Raw genomic sequence first — 23234 nt, 5'->3', positions numbered from 1 at the left:
GGGAGGCCGGGGAGCGGGGGGTGGGGTTGACTGACTTGCCGTTGGGCCCGAAGTCGCGCGGGCCCCGTCGTGGTGGGTCCGGACTCTCCTGTCCCGCTTGTCAGTGGGTGGTGCTGGTTTTGCTTTGTGTATGTAATGTAGGGTCGGAAGGTTCTAGAGTGCGGGTCTAGGAGCATGATTATACGGTTATTATTAATATTAATAATAATAACGGACAGGAGTTGGCACGTCCATCTACGAGCTCTTGTGTTGGCTATTACTAGTAGTCAATTAGTATACCTCTTTTTTTGTTTGTTTGGATTTGGATTAGATTTGGGAAGGAGTCCAGTATAAATCTCTAGAAGAACTTGTACTGCTTTTTCATAAAACCGTCCAAATTTTGCAGTGTTATTATCAACAAGGAAATAATCATTTTGTATAGTAATACTCATCTTTTGGTTACATCGGCAGCGACCCAGTCCTCCCTCCGCCTGTGCAATTTGCAAGGAACCTTCTGGAACTGTCCTGTGCAGGCATGTGTTGCAGGCTTATACAAAACCGGGCCGGCAACGGGAAAACTTTAGGCGAGTCTTCGGAAGGCTTCAAGCTTCAGATCAGAATCAGATCGCTGAATTTCTAGTTACAATTACAAAGTAATCCTACTAATTTTGGCATCATTTTTGTATTAGCCTTCAGCAATTTGCCAGAATACAGACACGGTAAGAGAAAAAAGAGTACTGACAGGGTACTTGGCTCTTTTCTTTTCTATATATATATTAGGAAAAAAAACAGGGTATTTAGCTGGATCCTCAACTGCTGAAGTGCTGATAAGAAAGGGGGAAAAGCGAAAGAAGGATCCTTTGCTTGGCACAGGAAGCGACGGAATCATACCTTGTTGTTCCTTCTCCCTTGGAGGAAGGTTGAAGCTCAACAGCCAACACCCAACGGGAAACGAACCCGAAACATACTAAACTCACGTTATCTGATAGTTCATCCTCGGCGTTCGGTTCTTCAGTTTGGTTTGATTCGGTTCTTCGTTTTTTTACAGAAATTTGATTCTCTACAGATAGAAATCGATCAATTCTTCGTAAATTTTGGAACCGAGCAAAATTGGTTTCGGTTACTTCGGTTCGATTCCAGTTCTGACCAAACTAACAGAAAATTTACACAAGCATAAAAAATGAATAGAAAAGTACGAACAAAGATTTTTTTGAAAAAGCAAGATGCCATTATTTAAAAAAATATGAGGATGTGAGGCTATTAGGGGGGTGTCATTCACCTTTTATATCTAGGGATAAGGTGGTATTAAGCTTATGTTGGGCTTGTTTTTTAATTTTGGTTCTTTCGGTTAACCGAGCCTGGGAACCGAAATTTGATTGGTTAGTTTGGTTCTTGAGAATTGAGAACCAAACAACTAACCGAAAAATTTGGTTTCCATTCCTTCGGTTCCTTCGGTTTTGGTTTTGGTTTCGGTTCTCGGTTATTTTTGTCCAGGCTGACTCACAGCACGACAAACATTATAGGCGCAAAAACGTTGAACCTGGTCCCCCTCCCTAGGAAAAGCCGCTAGGGCGCGTCTCAGCGTCGCCGCCGCAGTCGCTTCTACCTCCATCAGCGTTGGTCCCCCTCTCTCCCCCTCTAGTGATAACTAACGAAGGCCGGAGGGAGTGGGGACCCATCGTTTTTTATAAGTTTTTCTATTAGATCGAGTCTTTAGGGTTACGGTCTCTTTATATCAAGTTTCTTGGTTTTAGGGATTTATTACATCCTCATCTTCTCCGGTGACGGTAATATGGTAGGGTGGTACCTTTTTTCATGGTGACTCCGTTGAAGATGTGGGCAACAACTACGACGTCGGCATCCTCATCGATTTGACGACATGTAGACTTTTATTTCCGGACGGTGACATCAAGACGGAGATGGTGTCGCCACAATAAAATAATTTTCTATGGTCTCTTCTCCATTTTATTGTGGTTAGATCTGACCATGATGAAGGACTAGGGAGAATAAGTTTCAGATCTATCTTCTCATTCTTCGATGGCAGAAAGAAAGAAGAAAGACACCAAAAAGAAGAAGTTTCTCAACTCTGCCTACATGAACGTTGGTCGTCGTTCATTGAGTATCTGCTCCCAGGTCTTTTGCCGAGTGTTTGCCTATACGGTCATCCATATTGCAAAGTATCGTACATGTTTAGTTTTGAGATCCGGAGGTATTCACAGTTTGGGTACAATTTAGATGATTTTTTCTATATATTTGTGTAACGTATTCATGTACCCAACTATTATCTAATATAATTATTCTTTCGTCGAAAAAAACATCAAACCAAACAGCTCTTAAGGCCCCGTTTAGTTTTTACTTAAAATTTTTCACCCGTCACATCGAATGTTTAGATACATGCAAAAAGCATTAAATATAGATAAAATAAAATAACTAATTACACAGTTTGCATGTAAACTATGAGACAAATATTTTAAGTCAAATTAGTCTATAATTAGCCATAGTTGCTACAGTAACACACATGTGCTAAAGACAGATTATTTAGGCTTAATAAATTCGTCTTGCGGTTCCCAGACGAATTAAGTATTCAAATACTCCTTCCGACATCACATAAAACATCCGATGTGACATTTAAAAAATTTCACCCACGAATTAAACAAGGTCTAAATGAAATTTTTACTTTTTCTTTTCTTTTCCTTTTTATTATTAATATATAAATGTTGACTCCATGGGGCTACGTTTACTAGAAACAACTGCTGCGGGTAACATGACGTTTAGTTATTTTATCACGTGTACTGCAAGTACTACACGCCTAGTGTAAGTGATGATCTACTTAGGCCTTGTTTAGTTGACCCCAAAAATCAAAAAAAATTCAAGATTCTCTGTCACATCGAATCTTACGGCACATGCATGACAGGCGGATCCCATCTGCATCCTTTACTTTTACCGAGCGAGAATAGCAACTCGTTGGAGAGAGGTCTTTTTTTGACTTGCCAAATAACAACTTGCTAAAACTCAAGATTTAGCAAGTAATTTTTACCAAGTTGTTGGTCTACATGGGTTGGGTTGGATCTATTACTGATTTTTTTGGGTGGAATGTGTCCTATTTCATATTTGTTTGGTTGGTTGGGTTCATCCTTTTTTCTTCCTTGTTGCCTTGTTGTCGATGGTGTCTGAGAAGTAGGGTCCCCCATGTGTCATTTATTGTTTTTCTTTCTTCCTTCTTGAACTTCTTCTCCACACGCGCCAGGGCTCCACTTCCACGGCTTGCCCATACACTATCGCTGCATCCTCGTCGACCTTGAGCTTTGCCCATGTTGTCACCCTCAAGCTCAATCCTAATAGTCATATGTGTCACTACCCCGACCAACTTATCGCCCTCATGCTCATCCGCACTATCGTCTACTCTTTGGCTTGCATGTCGCCACCATCCTCACCGGCGTGGGGCCTCCCTTACGTCAACTAGGCATCGCCGCCTCACTACTCCTCCACATGCCTGTTGTCGCTTGCTCACCCTATCCCACTCCTAACCCATCTCAAGTTCTTCTCTTATGCGTTGTTGTTGCTTACCTAGGAAGGAAAGTGAAGTAAGGAGGAGAATTTATGGTTGTTTGTCGAAGCAATTGTGAGAGGTCCCAAAAGATAAAAGGGAAAAGGATATGAGGTGTGATCTCATGTGCACATGTCTAGGAGGTGAATTTCACATAAGCATGGGACATTCTACGGTGCGGTGAGGTTGTCCATGGTTGTGTCTTAGTCAGAGTAACATCAATGTTGTGTGGTGGAGGAGAGGCATTAAGACACCAGGAAGGCTTAGAAGGAGCACGTACAGACTAGGAGGATCTCAAAGAAGAGAGAAGAGAAGGCCAAGAGGGGTTGATGATTCTCACCGAGTAGTGGTGAAGGGCGAAGTGGCCAAATGGTGATGGCATTCGGTAGAGAAAAGTGAGGAGAGTAGATGAGACTTCAGAGGAAGATAGAGTGTGTGATTAGGGTAAAGGAAGCGGAGAAGGAGAAACACATACATTATTTACATGACAAATCACGAGGCCTTAATCCTAACCACACCTGCCCCGAGCCTAGACCCTCACTTGCACTCCTATGGATTCTCCTCAACCCTAACCCTAGCAACCACATCAGTGGCACTATGCTTTGCTCTAGGTTCCAGATGCTCTCGAGGGCAACATGCTCTCCTCTAACCACACACTGGCAGTAGCATGCTTCCCTCCCATTGCACATCGGCGGTGTGCTCCTCTCCAACTGTGCATTGAGTTTTGTGGTGACGTACTCCCTCCAGCCATGCATTGGCGCGACGACCAGCGGGCAAGCGGTGGTGTGTCGGGATGGTGAGCGAAACGATGAGGGGTGGTGGCATGGTGCAACTGTGGTGGTGCGACGCATCCGACCGAGCCGAGGCCCTCAACCCTCTGCAATAATCTAGCTAGTGACTTAATGTTGACATCTAGCCTCATCGATGAGCGCGGGAGCAAATAACATAGCTTGATTTCAATAAAAAACCGAACCGAGGAAACCGATCAATACCAAATTGGTTGGTTTTGGGGTATGTAAATGGCTTGTAAAATCTAGAAAACCAAACTTTTCATAAATCAACATATCGAACCGAAATGTTAGTTTAAAGCATTGCCCAACCCTAATTATTTATGGTATTTGAAGTTAGTTGGATATGATGTCATATCAACTCAGCTTGAGCTCAGTTGGTCTATGAGCTTGGCACCAACAACTATAGAGATGATGGTAGCGCCTGCAGTAGCAGGAGAAGAGACACGGTTACACGAGCGGATGAGATTACATGTGGTGGCTATGCGCTTAGTGAGTTATGGTGGCTACTTATGAAACTAGAAGATATCCCGCGCATTGTTGTTAGAATTTTAAAAAAGAATAAAATTAAGTTCATAGCTTGCATTAAGGGGTTGAAAGTTAATAGGGATGACATAATTATTAGTGAAAGGTATAGTTAGTGGAGGATAATGTGGATGGCTTGCATGTAAATATAGACTTGTAGTGAGGATTAGCTTTGTACGGTAGATCCACTTAGCTAGTGATTAATGGATTAAATGTAAAATGTAGGTATGGATTTCACCTTTTTTTTTAAGAAGATGTCATCGGAAGGGTGAGAGCCCCACAAATAATTTTTCGTTGAAACCGAGCGAGTCAAAAGAGAAGTATATGCATGAGTGGGACAGAAGAGAACTACAACTCTTATAACATAACAACGACAAAAAAGAACATATACTTCTTCCAATTTTCATTCTTCTTCGTGGAGATGCACCCCACCATGGGACGGTTTCTTGTTTTAGCTGAAGGCACACAACGACAAAACCCCTGCTTCTGTGATGATGAACTGACGACTCAGAATAATACACCACGAAATATCTCGAGAAAAGTACACATTGCCTCGTCACGTCCAACGAGTATACGTACGATTGTCGTCTTCGACTATTCTCCCTTGTTAGTGCATGAACACGGGGGCGCCACGGCAGACGCCTGCACCAGCCACCAGCCTGCCTCGCCTTGCTTTGCTCCAGATCGTCGTCTCCGATCCTAATCCCTGCACTGCACGTACTGCCCAGTCATGGCGGGACCTTCGGCTTACCACTCCACCACGGTTCCGTGCACACACGGCGGCGCCGACCCTGCCGTGCCCGACTCCGGCACCGGCATCCCCGTCGTCGACTTCGACGCCCTCGTCAACGGCGCTGCCGAGCAACGGGCACAGGCGGTCCGGGACGTCGGCCGGGCGTGCCAGGACTGGGGCTTCTTCATGGTATGCATGCATGCTGTTCCTCGATCTCGCTAGCTACACGTACAATTACAAGATCCCCGGCCGTCTCAATTTTCGCTAATTATAATAACGGACTGTCCCGGTCTCTGGCATGCACGACACGGAAGGTGGTCAACCATGGCGTGTCCGAGGATCTCAAAGAAGCGTTCATGGCGTCGTGCGAGGAGCTGTTCAGCTCACCGTCCGAGGAGAAGGCGGCGTACCTGGAGGCCGGGCCGATGGCGCCCGTGCGCGTCGGCTCAGGCTTCTACGCCGCCGTCGACGGCGCCCGGTACTGCAGGGACTACGTCAAGATGTTCGCGCACCCGGAGCTCCACTGCCCCGCGAAGCTAATAAGGGCGGAGGTCGCGACGGAGTACGCCGCGACGACGAGACGCCTGCTGCTGTCGCTGGCCACGGCCGTCTCCGAGAGCCTGGGCCTCGCCGGCGGCCGCGTCGCCGAGGCCATGCGCCTCGAGTCCTGCTTCCAGATCCTCGTCGCCAAACCGCTACCCGGCGCCGTGCACCGGTCAGGGCGGCGACGACGACGTGGGGGTGCCTGCTCTGGGCCTGCCCGCGCACTCCGACCACGGCTTCCTCACCCTGCTCTTCCAGAACGGCGTCGACGGGCTCCAGGTCCACCACGGCGGGCGGTGGCTCCTCGCCACGCCCCTGCCCGGCGCGTTCTTCGTCATCGCCGGCGACCAGCTGGAGGTAGTTCGTTAGCGGCGGCGCATCGCGCTCGCTTCTGTTGGTTTATTTCACGGGTTCTCTTTCTTGTCGGTCACTGACTGTGACTGTGCGTGTGCGTGTGTAGATCGTGAGCAACGGGAGGTACAAGGGCGTTCTGCACCGCGCGGTGGTCGGCGGCGAGCGCGCGAGAATGTCCGCGGTGAGCATGATCTCGCCGTGCCTGGACGCCGTCGTCGAGCCGGTCCCGGAGCTGGCGGTGGACGGGCAGGGCTTGGAGTTCCGGGGCGTCAGGTACAGAGACTACATGGAGCATCAGCAGAGCAACAGGCTCAACGGGAAAGCAGCGCTGGACATCGCCCGGGTGCAGCGTGCCGTTGCGGAGCCAGATAACTGAGATTAGTAATGTGCTGGCGCTAAAGAATAAATCGTCTTTTAACTCTTAAGAGTACTATGAGTTTATCCATAGTAGCAGCTTGACGAGCGATGGCCACTAGTCACTACGGAAACAAGTGCATCTCTCTATATAACCACGACGTATCAAAAAATGTATCACACAAGATTTAGAAGAACAACTAAAAAAAAAGGTTTCAATAGGCTATTTAAACCATCCTTTATCTTTTCCACTCTCCAAAACCATCATTACAACTATATATCACTCTCTAAATAAATTCAATACATATGATAGTTCTTTCGTGAATTTATTTTTATTTTTTTGCATAAGGAAATTTATAATAAGCCAAGAAAGTATGAAAACAAAACTTAGAGAGTCCGTCGGAGACGAGGGTTATACAAAGACAATATTATAAGATGATTTGATTTTTCTAGATATATTATTTCTACTAATATATATTAGACTGGTGTATGTCTAAGTATCATTCGAAAAGATTTGTATCTAGAAATGTGAAAACATCTTATAATTTAGAATTGAGGAATTAGCATTTTAGCATTCTCTCCCACTTTAGAGGGCAACCACTCACATCCCCTCAGCCTACACTATAATGTGTTTGGTTGGGAGTTGGGTGGGTTGGGTTGGATCCAACCTAGTTTTTTGGGACGGAGCCAACCCAAAAGAGTGTTTGGTTGCACTTCGATTTTGGAAACAGACCCAACCCGTTTCAATGTTTGGTTGAAGGATTGGGGACAGAGCGGCTCCGTTCAGTGTTTGGTTGAAGGAATTCAGTGTTTGGTGAACATCAACCCGGCTGGAGCGGCTCCGTCCGCCAGATTTTGACGGACGAGTCCAACCCACATCTGAGAGGAATATTCCACTCTAGAGCCAACCCAACCCTTCCATCCTCCAACCAAACAGCCATGAGAATGGATTCGCTTCGACTCGGCTCGCCCCGCTCTCCAACCAAACACACGGTAACACTGGTCGCCCGCGATCGAGTGAAGAAAAGCAAAGAAGGTTGACCCGCACCCATTTGAATTATTTAGGGCTTATTTATTGCTACTAATAAACAGCACAACTTCACAACTCTCCGCCTCCACATAGGCCTTGTTTGGTTTCGTCAAGTTTTTCACCCATGTCATTGAATGGTTAGATATATATATCTACAAAATATTAAATATAAATAAAAAATAATTAATTGTATAATTTGTATGTATTTTGCGAGATAATTTTTTTAAATTTAACTAATCTATAATTAAATACTAATTGATATAGTTATAAATGTGCTATAATATTTTAATTTTTTTTTGATTCGCGAACTAAACAAAACGCCTTGGGAGAAGGCGTACTTTCAGACACCCGTAGGCGTAAAAGGAGCCCGTCAGCCGTGACGTAGAGCAACGGAACACGAACGGCCTTCTGAACCGCTCATAAAGACCAACCCCTCTCCGTCACGACTCGTCAGTCGTCACCGCAGAGGCCAGAGGGGTAGCTGCCGGCCTGCCGTCACCGCCATCGCCGCCGCGTGCGTTGTCGAACGTTCCGGTGGCCTACAAATACCCGTTCCCCCCAGGCCGGCGACGCCGACGCGGTCACGCCTTCCTCCGCCGGCTGGTTCACGACGTGCTCGACGACGGCGAGCGAGCGTCTGTCTAGGTGCGTACGGGACGGCGGGCGCTCAATCCGTCCAGCCGCAAACTCGATTCGCTCGATTAAATTGTTTAAATCGAATCAGCGGCTGTTTCTGTGGCCGGATAGTGGTTCTCGTTCCCGGGGAAGACGAATTCCGCAATTCCATTCTTATTATAATTGGGGCTGGATTTAGTTGTTTGGCTATAGTTTGGCTCAGGGGTAATTTGTTAGATATAAAACTGGATTGCTCATTTTGGTTCATGATGATGATTGACTAGATGATGTTTATTACTCTTACTAGATTAGATGCGCTTGAGGTTTCGAGCTCTCTTTTTTCATGACTACTAATTCCATAGCTTCCTTGCTTGCCAGACGGATAACCTGATTAGTAGCACTATCACATTCTCTTGGGTAATCCGAGGAATTGATAGCATAAGGTGGCCTGTATTAGGAACACGATGGAAGAGAGCAGAATAGCTCCGATTTCAGTCACATGGAGGGGCAGACAGCTTGATGTGGATGCCGATCCAAGCTGTACTGTGAAAGAGTTTGGGCAACTGCTGCAGGACTTGACTAGTGTTAAGCCAGAGACATTGAAGCTCATTGTTCCACAATCTACAAACAAAGGCTCCAAGCTCATCACGCCATTTTCAGATCCACATTCGAGGTTGACACTGAATGAAGCGGATATTAGCGAGGTAAGATGTGGATAGCGAGTGCCATTCGCGTACTTATTGGCATTTCGCTTGCTAGTGGATATTGTAACGGCGGCAGCTGGCTGTTGAAATCGTTGTTTCTGATTTTTTTTTTGTTGATACAGGGAAAACCTATCCGGATGATGGGGGTTTATGATGATGAAATTGAGGAGGTATCTGACAATGGCAAAAGACCTGACCAACGTTTAATTGGATTTGATGAAGAAGAACAGCGGCTTAGGCAAAGATCATCAGGCAGGCCACAGATTTCACTCAAACTTCCTCAGGGACAATACATCTTCTGTGATTTTCGGACACTTCACTTACCTGGGATTGAGGTTAGTCAACCCCCCTGCTCCCACCTGCTTTTTTGTGCCTAGTGCCCTGCAGATGTCCCAGTTTCTTTTACAGTGCCTTGCTCCCTCAATAGGTTCATTCGAGCAATGTACTTTAACTATTGGCTAATGGTTTAAGGAACTACATCAGTGTACTTTTGCACAAACTTCTGTCTAGGACCGCTTGTAAACACTGGGAGCTGGAAAAAAGTGCTAATTGCTTTATAGTGTCAACAATAAAATGGTTTTGGTTGTAAAACCTTGTCTAGAACATACTTGTGCAAGTACACACATTTCTATTTTGTATGACCTTGTATATGCAATCAGGCTGTTTTGACTTAAGCTTCTGTGCCTGTTTGCTTATGTTTTCCCTGCCAGCTGAATCCTCCACCTTCGGAAGCTCTGAAACGAATGCACATGCTTGCATGCGACCCTGGTATAATTGCGATCATGAAAAAGGTAATGGCCTTGAAGAAGTAATCCTATGCTTATTAACAGAGTTCCATCATTTTTATTTGACTTCGTCGTTGTTGTTCTCAGCATAAATGGAGAGTCGGAATCATGACTGAGATGGCTCCTGTTGGATATGTAGGCGTTAGTCCGAAATGTATTTTAGGTTTCAATAAGGTGAACATAAACCGTCACACTTTATATATAATAGAAAAAAGTAGCGCATTAGTTAGTTTCTGAAAATATACCTGTGGGTCTTATGCAGAACATGGGAGAGGAGATATCTCTTCGCCTACGAACTGATGACTTGAAGGGATTCAGGAAGTACGAAAGTATCAAGAAAACTCTACTTCATGAGCTTGTATGTAATTTTTGGCTTCGCTAAAGATTTCCCTTATAGTTTTTGTTCAGTGCATTGGGTCTTTTGTATCTTACGCTGAGTGCCTATATTGCAATTGCAGGCACATATGGTGCACTCTGAGCATGATGCAAATTTTTTTGCTCTTAATAAGCAGGTGTTTCCTAGATACTCCCATCATATTCGGTTGCTCTCTCTTTACATTTGAGTTTATTCAGTCTTATATTTGCTTTTAATATCTTGCAGTTGAATGAGGAAGCTGCTTCCATGGACTGGACCAAGTCTACAGGTCATATGTTGAGTGGTCGCAAAATCTTTGATTCATATGAAGAGGAATTTGTTCTAGAACCAGAGATAACTGTTGCTGGTCACAGGCTTGGGGGAGAATCAAGTTCGCTGGCTAGTGCTCGTGCATTGTCAGGGGCTGCTGCTTACCAGCGCTTTTTGGATGCATCTGCTAAGGCGGATCATGATGCTTCAGGCACTAAAATTGAATATAATCCTGATGATGTTCCTCAAGATTTTGTTCATGAAACTTTGAAGGTACAGCCAGATCCAGATGATGCTATGCATGTGGATTCAGCAGCTGGGATATCATTGGCAGGACAGCCTACTATCAGTTACTCTGAGCCTGATCCTGATGATGTTGAGAAGCATGAGAAGCAAAGTTCTGATAGATGCCTACAACCTGATCCTGATGTTCCCTCAAATGCTAATAATCTGAACCAGGAGCTGAGGTTTGATGGAAGACCCCATAGCAAACCTGATCCTGATGATAGTACTAATGAAGTTGTTCCGGAATCTGGAAACAAGATGGAAGTGGATAGTGAACTGACAAACAGCGTCACAGTCTTGAAGTATGAACCTGACCCTGCTGATTCCTCAAATGCTATTGTCAAACAGGATTTGGTCATCGATGGGAAGCATGGTGAAGAACCTGATCCTGATGATACTGCTTGTCAAGATGTTTTAAAATCTGGAAATTTGACAGAAAGGATAACAGAACAGAGCAGAAACTCCACAGTTTTGAAGTCTGAACCTGATCCTGACGATCATGTTGTTGATTCAAACAGCAATGAGCTGCAAAGGATTGAAGAACCAGTGGCAGCCCTCTGTTCACGACTCCAGAAGTCAATTGAGACGCTCCGGTTGCAAGCGACACCTGCAGAGGCAGAGTCTGCTATTCATACACTCTTTAAGATTATCAAGAATGTTATAGAGCATCCAAATGATATTAAGTATAAGAGATTGCGTAAGGTATACTTGTTTGTAGCCATTTCTCATTATTGTTGCATACTATGATGCATCATTCATTTGCTAAAGCAAAAATTCTCACAAATCCTTCCCATTTCCCACATCTGCAGTCCAACCCACATTTCCAAAGGAGTGTAGCAAACTATAAAGGTATTATTGTTAGCTCCACCAGTTGCCACTGCTTACTAGATTCCTGAAATATATTCGATTCCTGAAATATATTCTATACTAACTGTTTAATCTCTTTTACTCGGAAACCAGCTGCAATGGAGGTTCTTGAATTGATTGGTTTCTGCGAGGATGTGATCTCAGATGAGATTGGGCGTGCAGAGACTTACCTGGTATTGAAAAGGAACGATCCTGGATTGCTATGGCTGGCAAAATCTTCTCTTGAAGTCTCTCTGGCTTGATAAAGTTTGATACATCATGGTTGCTATTTTTCTTTGTGGATATATTTGATTATTTGAACAAGAGGGTTGCACCATTTTCCTGTATAGGGACTGTTGTATACTTGTATATGAAAAATACACAAGAATGTAATGCTACAACTTTCTGCTCTTCGTTTTCCTTATCTCTGCCTTTGTCTTGGATGACTTTTCACTCCCATGTGATGTATCGATGAAACCTAGCCACATGTGAGCAAGATACCGAGTTTGACTGATTCAGGATTTCATTGTAAGTACTTGAATTGCCAGATTATGCTGCATTTGAAACAGCCAGTGTCTAGTTGCCTCTTGCGAGACTTTAGTGTGCATAGTTTTTCTGAGAGGGATGGAAGAAGGGAATGGTGTAAATGGCAGCCATTCTTAGAGAGTCCTCTCAAACAGCAAAGCCCTGCCGGTCTTCCTCCATTTTGATTATTGTTTCCCATTTAAGTACTGGGTTTGGGTTGTCAGATGATCTTGAAGCAACTAGGGTTGCTTCTTGTTTTTATCGCCCTTCCCAGTTTTTGTTTTAAAAATCTGAGGAAGATGGGTTGGTGGCTCGTCATCCGGGCAATCTGTGTGTTTCTTCCCCATACGCAGATTGTGGTCGACGAAGATGCCTATATTTCGAACATCCAGCCTGAATTTAACGCTTCATGTACAAACTGGACTTGGGAACTATTACAAGTTTTTTTTGGCATCAGTTCTGAAATACAGGACGGGTCTACACTCTACAAGTAGGCGACGATAGAGAATAGGGTGCGGTGGCAAGGCAGCACTTTGTTGCCTGCCGGCTGCCCCTGGTTGTGATTTTATTATGAATTTAAGAAATAGTTGCACTTAACCAACAAACATCACAACATAAGTACATGAAGCTCACAACAATTTTATTAGGATTGAAGCTAAGAATTATAGCAGCTAAATGTTACCATAATAATGTCCAAACGAGAGCGATAGCGTGAAGCTAGAACTGGCCTCATCGTGGATAGGTGCCTGACAACAATATTTCTTCTTCCATAGTGTATTGTCTACTTGCTTCCATAGTAAATCCTTCAAATGAAATATAAGGAGCAACAGTTTGATTCTCTGTTGCTATATTCTGACGAGTATGCTTCTTTGAGATTCTCAAGTTTTCTAGTGTCATCTCAACTTCCCTCATTGTAGGCCGACCTTCTCCATTCAATTTTGTACACAATGCTGCTAGCTTGGCAACTTCTTCGACCTTTTCAACCTCTGCCTCTTCCATGATTTGAGGATCTATTATGCCAACTAGGTCACCTTCAGCGATTAGTGATGCAAAATGTGAAACAAGGCTATCACCGTCACTAGTCCGCACAGTAGGTCTCTTTCTAGTAAGTAATTCTATAAGAAGAACACCAAAACTGAAAACATCACTCTTATCTGTTAGGCGGGATGTATAATAATACATTGGGTCTAAGTAACCAATGGTTCCTTGAATGGCCGTAGTCACTCCAGTTTGATCAATTGAGATGTGCCTTGAAGCCCCAAAGTCTGATACCTTTGCTGTTAAATTGTCATCAAGAAGTACATTAGATGACTTGATGTCTCTATGAAGTACTGGTGTTGAAGCAGCTGAATGTAGATACGCTAGAGCTTTGGAAGTTTCGAGGGCTATCCTCATCCGGTCATCCCATAGGAGCGATATGTTACCTTCAACATGAAGATGATGAGCAAGAGTGCCATTTGATATAAACTCATAAACCAACAGTGGAACTTCTGTCTCTAAGGCCCTGTTTAGTTCCCCATCCAAAATTTTTTCGTCCATCCCATCGAATCTTTGGACACATACATGGAACATTAAATATAGATAAAAAAATAAACTAATTACACAGTTTAGTTAAGAATCGCGAGACGAATTTTTTAAGCCTAGTTACTCTATGATTAGCCTTAAGTGCTACAGTAACCCACATATGCTAATGATAGATTAATTATGCTTAATAAATTTGTCTTGCAGTTTCCTGACGAGCTATGTAATTTGTTTTTTTATTAGTTTCTAAAAACCCCTCCCGACATCCTTCCGACACATCCGATGTGACACCCAAAAAATTTTCGTTCCCAATCTAAACAGGCCCTAAACAACACCCAAGGAGTTTGACAATATTCCTGTGGTTGATTTGAGAAAGAATTGCAACCTCATTTACGAAATCATCAATTTCTTTTTGTACTATGATCTTTGATTTCTTAATGGCTACAACTTGCAGGTCTAGAAGTCCCTTATAGACGATACCATGCCCTCCACCACCAACTTCATGAGATGGATCAAAATTGTTTGTAGCCTTCTCTAGCTCTACCAAGGTAATGATCATTCTTTCACCAATATCCGAGTTCTGTGATACCAATTGTTGGAGTAGAAGCCCATGATTTTGCTTGAAAAATCTTTGTTTTGTCTTTTTAACCTCATGCTGCTTGATTTTACGTGCCACGAAGGGTGCACCAATTGCCAAAAGCAAAAAAAACCATGCCACCGCCGACAGCTAGCCCGATTTTCAACACTGAAATGTATGATTAAGAGGTAACATCATATATAATTTGGATTCAGCAAGCATGTCCAGTAGAGAGAAACAATTTGTTAGTGATTATTTCACACTATACGGCAGCCTATGGAAACATGTGATTAATAAGCACCTTGAACTAATCAGATATGTATGTTTGGGTATAGAGATACAAATTAAAAATCAAGTTACTACAGATGTTAACATAAACAGCGCGTCACCTGAGAGGGAGCTGCAACCTCCTTTTGTGAAGGGGTCTCCGTAGTAGGTTCCTTGCTTACATCGGCAATGGAAAGTTCCAGGCATATTTATGCAAACCCCGTAACATGAGTGGAGCTCCGGATGAGCACATTCGTCGACGTCTGAAAAAATACAGCATGGTGAAAATATGAACATGTTGCCTATATTATTGGAGAACCGAACCATATAAATTACAGATGGGTAGTAAAATTTATGAAAATGTTTGCAATATGGAGTACCTTTGCATCCGCTTGGTAGAGAAGCATTGCCCACGAAGCCTGTAGGGCACTCGCAATGATACCCTCCTTTGGTGTTGTTGCAGACGCCATAAAACTGGTACGTGTTTGGATCCTCGCACTCATTGACATCTGAACCAATAATGCAAGAGCACATGCATGCATTATAGCATAATTAACTCGATACAATTAATAATTAACCAAGAGTGGAAGAAATGATACTAATGAGCATGCATGCATATAGCATAAGTTATTACCTTTACATCCATTGGGAAGGTAAGGGTTGCCTTGGTAGCCCTGGGCGCAGCTGCAGATGTGCCCTTGATCAATTCTATAATGCATATACTCGCAAAAGCTGTTGCTGCTGCGGCACGCCGCCGAGGACCCATTGCCGTGGCATGTCGTGTGGTTGATCCTCCAGTCCAGCACCGCGGGAAGGCTACTGAACCCGGCATATATATAGAGTATCAAAATCAAGATCCGAGTCCACTATCCAAGCCATCGCAGGCGACTTGGGGCCTAGCTGGCACCCCGTTCGTGGACACAACCTTGAAGCCGTAGGAGCTGCGCTCCATCAAGATATTGGCCTGGCAGCAGAAGATGCCGGAGCTAGCAGTCTGAGATACCAGGATATGACCAGCTCTGCTCGTGCTCGTCCCAGTCGCAGAAGGTGGCGCAGGTGCTCAAGGTTTTACTACTATTATTGGGGGGAGCCCCAGCCCCCTCGAGGTCGTCGTCGTCGAGGAGGACCTGGACGTTGCACCCGATTGCAAACAGCCTGTTGCTTCTCCAACCCAGGGTGTACACTCCAGCCTTCCCCCCCTTCCCGAGAGCGCCGCTCCATGGAGCATCTGTTGTTATGATGGGTTTAGGGCCGAGGAAATTGTCCTTATCCGTGCCCGGGAAGTAGGCGAGGCTGGCATTGATGCGCACCGTGGCGTTGGCGATGGAGATCTCCAGCACCTCCACCGTGCCGTCGCCGAGGAACAGCTTGGGCGAGCTCGAGCCATGGCTGTCGTCGTTCTCGTTCCTGCAGGTGACGTTGAAGCCCGGGAGGTAGCACCACGGCTCCACGCCGAACGGGTGGGGGATGCTCATGTCCCCGCACTTGCTGGTGCAGCCCGGCAACGCTACATCGGTCGCCGCCGCCGCTGCTGGCAGCAGCAATGCAACCACGGCCGCCGCCACGAATACTCTCCTGCTCACATCGCCGTGCTCTTCGCCAAGATTGTAAACATATTTGTTGTTTCTTCTCCTAAGTCCTAACACTGGTTCTCCTGAGCGAAACAGTACAGTGCTGTGCTCCTATATATATATCAGCCAAGCTGCTAGTCACCTTGCATATAGTGCTACTAATAACCGGCCGGAAGTTAGCTAGGAAACAACGAGGAAATGGATCTGGATTAATGAATCACGTGGCTAGATATGCAGATTTTGAATCCAACAGTAGTTTACAGCTCCCGACAAGCAATACTTAAGCTAATCCCCTGAATAAAGATGCATGCAAAGTTACGTTCAGATTATGCCAAGTTTTAATTAATTTGGGTATCACGCATGCGGCCAACAGAAAGCAGCAGGATTCCCCCTCCCGCGCGCCTGGTCATGACACGCTTAATCAGTACAGCTGTTCGATTAACTTTTTACTTAATTAATAATGACAGGATTAATAAGTACTCCTATACATCTTTTGGTCCACTGAATTGAAGGAACGAACGCACATGTGTCTCCACCGCGTTAGGTAGCTTTTCTCAAAGGCACAAGTTATAATAAAATTACAGTAGGGGGCAACCCCTCCTGATTCCCTAAAAAAAAAACAAGTTAGGACTTCAAAGATGTGTCCATCACACTGTCACGAGTGTGTGTGCAAAGAGAAAAAAGAAAAGCTTAGCTCAATTCGGGCGGCGTGAGGTACAGTCAGTGCTTCAGTTCAGTGACGACCAACTTAGTTCCATGGTAAGAAATCTAAAGTATCAATTGCATTCAACAAAAGTAGAAATGTTTTTATATAATGGTCTAGAGACATAATGAATTGAGTTACAAATTTTCTTGCGAATGAAAAATACAATGTATGCATGTAATATATAAGAGCTGAGTAATTCTCGAATAATTACAAGAGAACAAAAGCAACAATTGTTCATTTAAGTCTCTAAAACTTCTGAATTTTCATATTTGAGTCCGTAAACTTGTTCGACAGGGTCTCCAATGGAGAGACGTCTTCCGCCGTCCTGCCGCCGCTGACCGCCTCGGCCACCAGCTGCCAGCGCACAGCACGCCGCCGCCGCCGTGCTTCCGCGCCGCGGTCACCGCATCGGGCCTCAGAGCCCTGCCACGGATGTAAGCTTGATCCTCAGAAGCAGCAGCAACAGGAGCATGGCCGATGTATCCTAGCCTTGTTGAGTTTCCAAAATATTTTGTAAAATTTCTCAGATTCTCCATCACATCGAGTCTTATGGCATATGCATAGAGCACTAAATATAGATAAAAGAAATAACTAATTATACAGTTTATCTATAATTTACGAGACGGATCTTTTGAACCTAGTTAATCCATGACCGGATAATATTTGTCAAATACAAACGAAAATGCTACTATTACTATTTTGTAATTTTTTTTGGAACTAAACAAGACCTGAGTGCTCGGCTTGAGTCTTGGGTCGATGCCATGGATCTCCTTGGCCTCTGCTCCCATCGAGGCGTGGGGGTCCATAAGGTCATCAAGATTCAAGAGTAGGTTTGGCTGCTTAGTTTCTTTTTCTGGTCTTGGCCGACCTTTCTTCTTGGTTGCTTCGTTTCGTCACTGCAAGTTTAAGCTTTCGCCTCCCTCTGTAGGAGCCATCCTTCAGGCCACGATCAGAGGTCGTGCCTCTAATTTTGAGGTTCTAGAGCTCTCTGATAGAGTTTTTTTGCTTTTCGGTCTTTTTGAGCTCGGTTGGTTTTCACATCGCGAATCTACGTTCTTTTGATTGCTCTTTTTACAAAGTAAACTTCCATCTTTGGGGCAATGGAGGCCCGAACTAGATTCGGGAATGGAAAAAATTTTTGTGCCGAGGAAGAAGCACCTTGGTAGTAAGGGGGTCAATAAGGGGGGCAATAAACAAAAGGCTTGGAGTAAAGATAAATCTTTGACTGTGCTAATCAATGGAAAAAGCCATCTTGATTAGACTGAGCCCATTGCATCGGGAAATGATGTAGTCTCTGAGCCGCAAGGATTGAGCCCTATGGTATTTACATCCTTCTCTGCTTGGGCCAAGGCACATGCGTCCTCTTCAAAGACCGCACCACCTGCAGCGTTGTTTATCGTTCCCGGGCCACCCTCCCCTCCGGCTATGGCAAGTGGGCCGAGGGCTTCGGAGCCCCACTTAGCAGATACAGGTCACCTTGGTCGTGGTAAAAATAAGTAGGCTGTCCCCGTACACGTAGCACTCGTCTCATAGTGGGCGACAAGTGAATTGGGTTTCTTCATGGGGCTGATGGTGCCATTGATATTCTCGAGGTGACCGTTTCTGTTCGCCTAAATGGCCATTTAACTCGTTTAAACACCATGTAAACGCTACACAATGGTATGCTGTTTTCGTTTAATCATCATATCCATAGCCCGTTTAATTATTCGTTTAGTCTATTTAGTGGACTGTTTAGGCCAAATAATGGCTAAACAATAAGTGACCAACTGTTTACTGTTTAGCATTTAGGAAAACATGATTAGTGACGAAGGGCCATGTCATGTCAGCGGGGTTGGGGAAGCCAAGGCAGAGCATGACATGATGCGAGTGCGCTGGCGTGTCATCGAGGGCGTTGCCAGACCCAGTGTCGACCATGCAGAGGTCCCCGAGCACAGTGGAGTAGTAGCAGTGGGGAAGCTAGAGCAAATTGTAGGGGTGCACTTGCCCTACGGGTGCATATACTTGTGCTAGGGAGGGTGCATATATGGTGAAATTTGAGTTAAAACCACTATTTTTTCATTTTTTGGGGGTGCATTTGCACCCCCTACAAATAATGTAGCTTCAGCTTCACCCCTAAGTGTATCCCACCAGGACAAAGGTGGTATCATAGTCGAAGAGGGTAGCGGTCACTAAACAAGTGGTATGGATCGAAGACAATAAGAGTGGTGGAGACGTGGACGAGCGAGGCGTTGGTGGTGCGGGAGATGGAGGAGGGGAACAACAAGAAGGAGCATGGCTAGGATGAGGGCTTAGAGCTGAAGATGCGGTCCCAGCCATCGAAGTATCCACTGGTGATCTCAATGAAGGAGGCTCAGGCGTCGAGCCAACCGAACACAAAAAATGGGCGCTAGGCGGGCTAGGAGCGGACAGGAGGCTGGGGCAGTGGTGGGAGTAGAAGAAAGTGGATAGGGAGTTATCCGCCGCTGCATGTATTAGGAGTAGAAGCAGGAGGGGGAGAACAAGGAGCGGCTGGTGCCTAGGGTTAGCATGGGGTGGCAATGGTGCCTCCATCTTCTGGTTTTTGTTCCACTAGGCTTAGGACGAGGAATTTTTCTTGTTCCCTTTTTCATGGCTGAATTCATTGGAAATTTTTCTTCTTTCTTTTTTCATGGCTGAATTCAGTGGGATTTTTTTCTTCCCTTTTTTATTACAATGATTGATTTTTGTTTCCTAGATCCACTGCAGACTTGCCATAACAATGGATGAATGATTGATTCTTATTAAATCTACATGAGCAGTGAAGAAATTATTTACATTCGCCCATGTCGATGGCACAACCTTAACTTTTCACACAGTGAATTTCTCATGTCCATGCACCAAAGCATTTGTATCCTTAACTATTTCATGTAAGTTACCTAACCGTTTAATACTAAGTGCATAACTGTTATATTTATATTATTCATGCAAAGCACCAAAAGACATACATAATCATTTATAAGACAACAAATTGATGAATTCATCGTTATTCAAGATTGCACAAGTTCATCGAGCGTAGCTTGTTGACAAAAATGTTTCTTCTTCCATAGTGTATTGTCTGCTTGCTTCATTTGTTATCCGTTCAGGCATGTATTCAATTATAGTTTCATCCTCAGGGGTCCTTGGTGCCGTAATGCATGGAACAATATGCTTCTTAGATAGCAAATTTTCAAGTGTCATCTCCACTTCTCGCATCGTAGGCCGGTCTTCTCCCCTTAGTTTAGTACATGCTGATGCTAGTATAGCTACTTCTTGGACTTCTCCATCTTCGCCTTCCATGACTTGAGGATCTATTATGCCAAATAGGTTGCCTTGTGCTAGCAGCTTTTCAAAATGTGGAACAAGACTATCATTATCGCTGGACCTATAAAGGAATGGTTTTTTCCTTGTAAGCAATTCTATAAGGAGAACACCAAAACTAAAGACATCACTCTTATCTGTCAATCGGCCTGTATAATAGTACATAGGATCTAAATAACCAATGGTCCCTTGAATAGCTGTAGTTATTTCTGTTTGATCAATTGGAATATACCTTGAAGCTCCAAAGTCTGATACCTTTGCTGTTAACCTATCATCAAGAAGTATGTTGGAGGACTTAATATCTCTATGGAATATTGGGATAAAAGTAGCTGAATGTAGATAGGATAGTGCTCTAGCAACTTCAAGTGCAATCCTTATTCGATCACCCCATTGTAGTGATATTGGTCCTTCAACATGGAGATGTTGATAGAGAGTTCCATTTGAGATGAACTCATAAATTAGTAGCGGGACTTCTGCCTCAAGGCAACATCCAAATAGTTTTACCACATTTCTATGGTTCACTTGAGAAAGAATAGCAACTTCATTGATGAATTCTCCTATTTCTCTCTGCACCACAATCCTTGATTTCTTGATTGCCACAACTTGTAGGTCTATAATTCCTTTGAATACAGTACCATGCCCTCCTCCACCGATCACACGCTCGTTGTCAAAATTGTCAGTAGCCTTCTCTAGCTCCCTTAACGTAATGATCATTCTTTCTCCAATATCGGCATTATGTGATATTAGCTGCTGCAATAGTAGCCCATGGTTTTGTTTGAAAAATTTCTCTCGCATCTTTTTCACCTTTTGCAACTTTATTTTACGTGTTATGAAAGGAGCACCAAGTGCTAGTAAAAGGCTTGTTCCACCACCTAATCCTAGTCCGATGCTTAAAGCTGGAAAGAGAAAAATGGATGGCTTAAATTCATAAATTGGAATCGTCACAAACAAGCATTATAGTGTCGGAGCACATGTAACGCAACATTGATAATACTATGGAAAGTAAGTTCCTAGGTAGCATAGGTGTAGCGGCTTGTCACCTGTGAATTCTTTCTTTCTTTGTATTGTAATGCACCCATCTTTTGTGTAAGGATTTCCGTAGGTTCCATAAGGACATTGGCATTGAAAACCTCCTGGGTAATTTTGGCAGGTTCCATAGCACGAATACGCTTTTGGATTGGCACACTCGTTTATGTCTAGAAAATACATGACAAAGAAGACATGCATATTAATTGTGAACTCACTACTGAAAATGGGAATTTCAAATATCAGTGCAAGGAAAATCAACACGTTAACTAACAATTCACTTGTTGTTGGTCAGACAATAACTGCACCAAAATATAATCCAAGTACTAATTGGATACAAAATATATATAATCAAGGCTAGATTGATAAATATGCTAAGCATCGTCTTTGTGTAGCTCGTGTGCTTCACACAGGGACACTGTGTGACAAATACTAATAAGCATAAACACTCTATTGTTTGTTATTACTAGTACTTGTGTTGGAATCATCAACCTTGGTCGTACCTTTGCATCCATGTAGGATAGAAGCATTGCCCATATAGCCAGCAGGGCACACGCAAAGAAAACTTCCTGGGGTATTCTTGCATTCACCATAGCAAGAGTAACTCTCTGGAGTATTGCACTCATCAATATCTAAACAAGTACATACATGAACATCAGTTAGGTATTTAAGTTTACAGATCATGTAGGTAAGGTATATATATGAAACCATGCATACTCTATCCATATATACATACATACTTACCTTGGCATGCATCGGGTCCATCGGCGACGTAAGGATTGCCTTGGTAAGCATGGGAGCACTGACACGTGTACCCATACGCAACAGAGTCATCATTACTTGCAGAAAACAATGAAAATGCGTCTTGGCAAATGCTGTGGGTACTGAGGCATTCCGGAGCAGACATATTTGCAGTTGCACGAGTAGGACAGGAATGATTAGCTATAATCCAGCTTAGCATTACCGACACCGGTTCATCATCATCATCAGGATGCCAATAGGTATAATTATAATAATCCAGATCAGTTACGTCGATCAAACCGACAAGATCGATTGTTGCACTAAGCCTGCGGATTTGGATGTTATAGAAAGAGTGGCCTATATGGATGCTGTACAAAGAGTAGCCCATGGTATAGTTACCATCACCTATATTTGGCATATTGACAGCAGTGCAAGACATGAGTTCGTTGGGCCTTCTAGGCAACTCGCAGCCAGCATCATCTATCATATTGTACGAGTCAGACAGGAGGTACGGGTATGACCCGTTCTGTGTGAGGTCAACCCTCCATGTTTCATTCACCATAGAATGAGCTCTGTCAATGATAGATTTCGGACGGATGCTGATACGCACCGTGGCGTTGGGAATGGAGATCTCAAGCACTTGCAAGCCGTCAGCGAGAAACAGCATGGGTGGCTGATGATGGTGGTGGGAGCGGTCACAGGTGAGGTTGAAGCCGGCGGCGTGGTAGCAGCCGGGCTCGATGCCGAACGGGTAAGGGATGCTGATGTTGCCGCATCTCCTGGTGCAGCTATTATTACTGCCCAGAAACCTAGTGGCTGCTGGTGCTGCAGCGCCACCAAACGGCGGGAGCATCAGCAGCAGCATCGCTACTAGCAGAGCAGCAAGTGCTACAACTGTTCTCCTCACTACTACTATGTTGGTCGTCATGTGTGCCCTGCGTATATGGAAGCGCTTATTTTTGTTTCTTTTTTGGGATTTGGATGCACTACCCATGTCGATCGCCCTCCCTATAAATAGCGCCTGACACACCTGCACCCTTTTCTCCAGTGGAAGTTTAATTCACGACGCCAAGGACGAAGACGAACTATAAGTTATTATTTAGGGCTTGTTCAGGTTGTAAAATTTTTTAGATTTGACTACTGTAGTATTTTTTATTTTATTTTACAATTAATATTTAATTATGGACTAATTATGTTTAAAAGATTCATCTCGTAAATTATATGCAAATTTTATAATTAGTTATTTTTTATCTATATTTAATGTTTCATGTA

The 23234-nt window shown here is 44.1% G+C and overlaps 2 protein-coding genes and 2 pseudogenes across 2 annotated transcripts; 2 read left to right on the top strand and 2 right to left on the bottom strand.

Annotated features, from left to right (window-relative positions):
- On the top strand, nucleotides 5465-7062 carry LOC8055206 (annotated as a pseudogene).
- Nucleotides 8289-12231, top strand: LOC8067004. Its single transcript, XM_002445886.2, has 10 exons — nucleotides 8289-8498; nucleotides 8847-9172; nucleotides 9295-9507; nucleotides 9883-9963; nucleotides 10045-10131; nucleotides 10220-10315; nucleotides 10416-10469; nucleotides 10559-11569; nucleotides 11677-11716; nucleotides 11828-12231. The coding sequence occupies exons 2-10, from the start codon at nucleotides 8933-8935 to the stop codon at nucleotides 11974-11976; spliced, it is 1971 nt and encodes a 656-aa protein (XP_002445931.1). The 5' UTR covers nucleotides 8289-8498; nucleotides 8847-8932; the 3' UTR covers nucleotides 11977-12231.
- Nucleotides 12508-17668, bottom strand: LOC8067003 (annotated as a pseudogene).
- Nucleotides 19902-22890, bottom strand: LOC8055205 (putative wall-associated receptor kinase-like 11). The gene is made up of 4 exons (XM_021465749.1): nucleotides 21966-22890; nucleotides 21755-21853; nucleotides 20359-21091; nucleotides 19902-20253 (listed from the first exon to the last, which is right to left on the bottom strand). The coding sequence occupies exons 1-4, from the start codon at nucleotides 22888-22890 to the stop codon at nucleotides 19902-19904; spliced, it is 2109 nt and encodes a 702-aa protein (XP_021321424.1).

The sequence above is a fragment of the Sorghum bicolor genome, chromosome 7, assembly GCF_000003195.3.
Source record: "Sorghum bicolor cultivar BTx623 chromosome 7, Sorghum_bicolor_NCBIv3, whole genome shotgun sequence".
Classification (NCBI taxonomy): domain Eukaryota; kingdom Viridiplantae; phylum Streptophyta; class Magnoliopsida; order Poales; family Poaceae; genus Sorghum; species Sorghum bicolor.
The sequence above is the reverse complement of the archived record's forward strand: the minus strand, read 5'-3'. Positions and strand labels throughout refer to the sequence as shown.

What these genes read in the sequence shown, in the direction of transcription:
- LOC8067004 (XM_002445886.2), top strand. Translation starts at nt 8,933, where the DNA reads ATGGAAGAGAGCAGAATAGCTCCGATTTCAGTCACATGGAGGGGCAGA. An exon ending in TTCACTTACCTGGGATTGAG is followed by an intron (nt 9,508 to 9,882) that starts GTTAGTCAACCC and finishes TTTCCCTGCCAG; the next exon opens with CTGAATCCTCCACCTTCGGA. An exon ending in AAACTCTACTTCATGAGCTT is followed by an intron (nt 10,316 to 10,415) that starts GTATGTAATTTT and finishes TTGCAATTGCAG; the next exon opens with GCACATATGGTGCACTCTGA.
- LOC8055205 (XM_021465749.1), bottom strand. Translation starts at nt 22,890, where the DNA reads ATGACGACCAACATAGTAGTAGTGAGGAGAACAGTTGTAGCACTTGCT. An exon ending in TGGACCCGATGCATGCCAAG is followed by an intron (nt 21,854 to 21,965) that starts GTAAGTATGTAT and finishes GTACTTGTTTAG; the next exon opens with ATATTGATGAGTGCAATACT. An exon ending in ATTGGTTATTTAGATCCTAT is followed by an intron (nt 20,254 to 20,358) that starts GTACTATTATAC and finishes TTATAGGTCCAG; the next exon opens with CGATAATGATAGTCTTGTTC.